The sequence below is a fragment of the Sphaeroforma arctica genome (genome assembly GCF_001186125.1).
Source record: "Sphaeroforma arctica JP610 unplaced genomic scaffold supercont1.921, whole genome shotgun sequence".
Classification (NCBI taxonomy): Eukaryota; class Ichthyosporea; order Ichthyophonida; genus Sphaeroforma; species Sphaeroforma arctica.
Genome location: NW_014039637.1, coordinates 26796 through 31062, shown reverse-complemented (window position 1 = coordinate 31062; position 4267 = coordinate 26796). Strand labels below are relative to the sequence as shown.

General features: G+C 43.6%; 1 protein-coding gene across 2 annotated transcripts; it reads left to right on the top strand.

The window, feature by feature from the left end:
• The first annotated feature begins 1154 nt into the window (after positions 1-1154).
• Positions 1155-3656, top strand: SARC_09265. 2 transcript variants are annotated; one of them, XM_014296730.1, is made up of 3 exons: positions 1155-1432; positions 2756-3101; positions 3490-3656. In XM_014296730.1, exons 1-3 carry the CDS (start codon positions 1213-1215, stop codon positions 3506-3508), a joined length of 585 nt encoding a protein of 194 aa, XP_014152205.1. In that variant the 5' UTR covers positions 1155-1212; the 3' UTR covers positions 3509-3656. The 2 variants fall into 2 exon arrangements, with proteins under 2 accessions (XP_014152205.1, XP_014152204.1); XM_014296729.1 differs by having other exon boundaries at positions 3485-3656.
• The last annotated feature ends 611 nt before the right edge of the window (positions 3657-4267 follow it).

Here is a 4267-nt window from a genome sequence, read left to right as displayed (position 1 = left end):
AATATATTGACGCATACATACAGACATATACATACACACACACACACACACACACACGTATGTGTATACATGTACACTGTATACTAGGGTCGACAAATAGGTCAAGTGAATAGCTTCTAACGGGGGATCCTGGGCGTTTCTGGATTGGTTTTTGTTTTTGTTTTTTGTTTTTTTGTTTAAAAAAATATCAATACTAATGTGTAGTCTTAGATCGACTCAAAACACAATGAACCTAGTTTAATTTCTTCGATTGTTGAATAAACGTCTACCTTAGCAGAATGAACTTCTTGAATGAACTAAACCACGTATTTATACTATCTCCGAATGATTTCCTTGAGAATCTTGCCGCCAATCAAATCGTTTATCTTCTCAATTTCGAGCCTACAAGTCCATTCAACATATATCGTCTTCTGCCAACCTCCAGCTCATATTACCCTGCACTTCGGTTTGCAAAGCACCAATTATACACCAACCTCCTCTTCTTTCGAGCCTGCGCGGCCGTTCGCCAACAAACCGCACAATACAACTTAGAACTTTTCAAACTTATTAGTTTTCACACTTATAAGTTATCGCCCACACCGAAGTTTTCGCACTCTTATTAACGCCCAGGAACACTACCGAACAGTTCGGTACTTACAACGCCAACATTATTTTAAATCGGAGGTAAACATGGTTGACATTACAAATGTGGGTTTTTCTTCTGAAACAAGGTCTAATAACGATTTTGGACGTTTTTTGATGTCGGAGGGACTTCATGGGGGTCTACAAATGGGTCAAATAGCGATACAGACGTTTTTTGGCGACGGACAAAAAAATATGTCTGCAATTTTTTAAATTTTATTTTAAATTTGTATTCGTCACAAAATTATCCCCTACATAAATAATTCCCCTTCGCACTTTGAAGAGTCCATTTCTTATAATAGAACGAATTGCAACATATTTCTATCAGTAATTTCGCATACAAAAACAGCTGAAAAGAATGTCGCAAAATAATGACTACTAGTCGGTACCGAACAGCTGATGATACCTACAAAAAGTAGTAGACTTTGAATTTTCGATTTCACGCAACTTCTCGACTTCTCTCTCTGCTGGGACTCTCTCGCGATCGGGTAATAAATTGCCCGCCAAACCATATTCAAACAACCACATATACATTACACGTACTACTACTACGATTAAGTACAGACATACTAGCGATAGACATACGCAAGCATGGGAGATAGCAAAGGAACCAAGGTGTACGTGGGTAACCTCGAGCACGATGCCTCAGAGCGTGACCTGCGTGACATGTTTGAAACTTTTGGTAGTGTTAATGACATCTGGATCGCCCGCAATCCCCCAGGATTCGGATTTATCTGGTTTGAGGACTCGCGCGACGCCGATGACGCGGTGAAGGAACTGCACGACCGAGAACATAACGGAAAACTTCTTCGTAAGTTTAAATGTCTAAAGATATAAGTGGATTGTCTATGACGTGGTTGAAGGTATAAGTTTATTTCTAGAAAGTGCTTTGCGGTGCTTCTGTGAGCTGTGACCAAGTCACAGAGGACAAAAAGCCGCTCAGTTCAGTTGCTAAGTTTCATTTCCGCAGGTGGTTGAAGTGGACATGCATAGCCATAAGAATTAAGATTTTGTGTTTGATCCGGTTGTCTAGTCTATATCTGCGCGGTTTGAAAACTCTTATATGTCGAACGCTGGTACCATGACTTCATGTTTCGTTGTTTGCTTCCGTTTTTTTTGCTTCCCGTTCCTGTCGCTCAGTATGTGCACATGTCGTATGCGTTTAGTTATGATGTATAAACTCACTAGTAGCACCCCCAATCAAGTGGAATTGACCAGCGCATTTTGAAGTACAATGTGAAAGGCCTCACAGCGTTTGCGCTGTAGGCTCGGTTGAGTGCAGCAGAGCACACCAGCTGATCGCAAGTGATGAACCAACTGAGAAGTGTATAGCGTCACAACTACCACGTGCTTCGTCTGTCTTCTGCCATCGCATGGCTTGTCTGCACGTCACGAGCACCGATATACACATCGATTCGATACCATACCCGTCACCCTGAACACGCCGTCGCTTAGCAACGCGTTCGTCACCACCCTGAAGCATCTACTTCGCGTCACGAACTGTCATCGTTATACATCTGCGTCTACCTACTACAACGTCTGCGTTACTCGTGTCCCTATCAAGCATTCCGAATGTACTGCTCAGCACTACACCACGCATCTCGGCTGAAAGAGTATGGTTTTCCTCGTTCACTTTGACTGTTGGGATTGTGCTTTGTAAATCTGCGGTGCGTAGAGCGATATTGTTTTGCGAAATAAAGGTCGCGCTGTCGTGTGACATGAATTCTATTGTTCTCTGCGTTCGATGACTCTCTTTGTTATTTTTGTGTATAAGACACATCACAACATAATTGTGAGTGTTCAGCTTGCAACGCATTCGAAGCGTTTTTCTGTATATATTGCCACACATATTGAGCATCGAACCCGAGAAGGCCGGAATCAGACAGCGTATATGTTGTGTTCGTCGTTGCATCTGCTCGATACATGCGTGCGGTTTTCACGTATGTTCACCAGCTCTGTGGTATATTTATATATACACTCGGACATCCCTTCTACAATCCTAATCAGCAACATACTGCTGTCTCTGGCTCCTCGCGAGCGCCAGTCTCCTTCACCTCCCGTCTACGTACACCACCAGTCCGTACTACTTTTCCTCGCTCTCCCTTACACACCTACCTTACACACACACCCACAGGCGTTGAAATCAGCAACAGCCGCGGCGGCGGCCGCGGCCGCGGGCCCAGTGACTCGGAGTGCTACGAGTGCGGACGCATAGGCCACTTCGCGCGCGAGTGTCCCAATCGGCGCGGCGGTGGCTACGGCGGCGACCGTCGCGGCGGTGGCGACCGCAGATACGGTAGAGACGATCGTGGTAGAGGCTATGGAGGTAGAGGGCGTAGCCGCTCCCCTAGTCCGTACAGGCGTCGATCGCCTAGTCCGTACCGCAGACGCTCTCCCAGTCCCAGACGGAGGTCGCCTGACGGCTACCGCTCGCGCAGCCCACCTCCCAGACGAACGAGGTCACGTTCACCGCGCAGAAGGTGTGGTGTATTGGACGTAGCGGCGTGTGGTAGCAATGTTGGGTAGTGGACGGGGTGTTTCATGTGTAAGGATGTGTCTGAGGCAATGTGTGGGTTGTCAGGTTAGTTACTGAAGGTACGGTGTATGTAAGCATGTCTGAGTGGGGATTTGGTTGAGGTTGAGGTTGGAGCGTCTGTAGTGGCAGTGTGTGTGTGGGTTGAGATTGGATAGTTATGCAAGTTACGCATACAGCCTGCATATACACACTTCATGTGCGTACAAGTACTTGTTTCTAACGCGCATCGAATATGAGCATATACTCACAGAACTGTATTGCGGATTACTCATACTACTCTCCCGTTTCCCCCTCCACTTGTCCCCATCCTTCTGTGCGAATTGCAAGCCCAGCTTAAGCCCCAGATACTAGGCCCGATGGTAATGATACCAGCTGGCAGTAACTCGGATGCTGGTTCACTCGCTGGTACTACCGCGGATTGTACCGTACTATGTATAAGAAACCTAAAATAAACTGTGTATCAAATGAGGATGTCGTAAACTTAAAGAGACAAAACAACTGGAATCGAACGCTATTTTGAAATTTTGCATTCTAAATTTCTTTCCCGCTGGACTATTAGGCTTCTGCTTGTTCGAAGTACTTGATGGCCTGTATTATACGTCCGTGCATGTATGTATGTACGCAGACCATAATGAAATATGGATTTATTGGCTTTCTATATCTGTATATGTATGTTGGCGCTCTATATGTGTTTGTATATATGTACGCAAAGCCATAATTATACATAGATATGTTGGCTTTCTATATTTGTGCATATATGTTGGCGTTCTATATCTGTGGTTGTATATATAATTGTATATGTATATGTATATATAATTGTATATGTATATGTATATATTGTACATGGATAACCATAGTCACACACACACACACACACATATATATATATATATTGGCTTTCTATATCTGTGCATGTATGTTGGCGTTCTGTATCTGTACATGTATGTTGACGTCCAATATCTGTGTTTTTATGTACATTGTACGCAAATCCATATTCAAATATATATAGTTATATTGGCGTTGTACATCTATTGTATGTATATGTATATATATATATATATATAATACTTGCACGCAGATTCGTATATATATATATATATATATATATAA

Excerpts from the sequence above, each read along its gene's own strand:
- SARC_09265 (XM_014296730.1), top strand. The coding sequence starts at position 1,213 with ATGGGAGATAGCAAAGGAACCAAGGTGTACGTGGGTAACCTCGAGCAC. Across the intron at positions 1,433-2,755 it reads ACATAACGGAAAACTTCTTC|GCGTTGAAATCAGCAACAGC; the intron begins GTAAGTTTAAAT and ends ACACACCCACAG.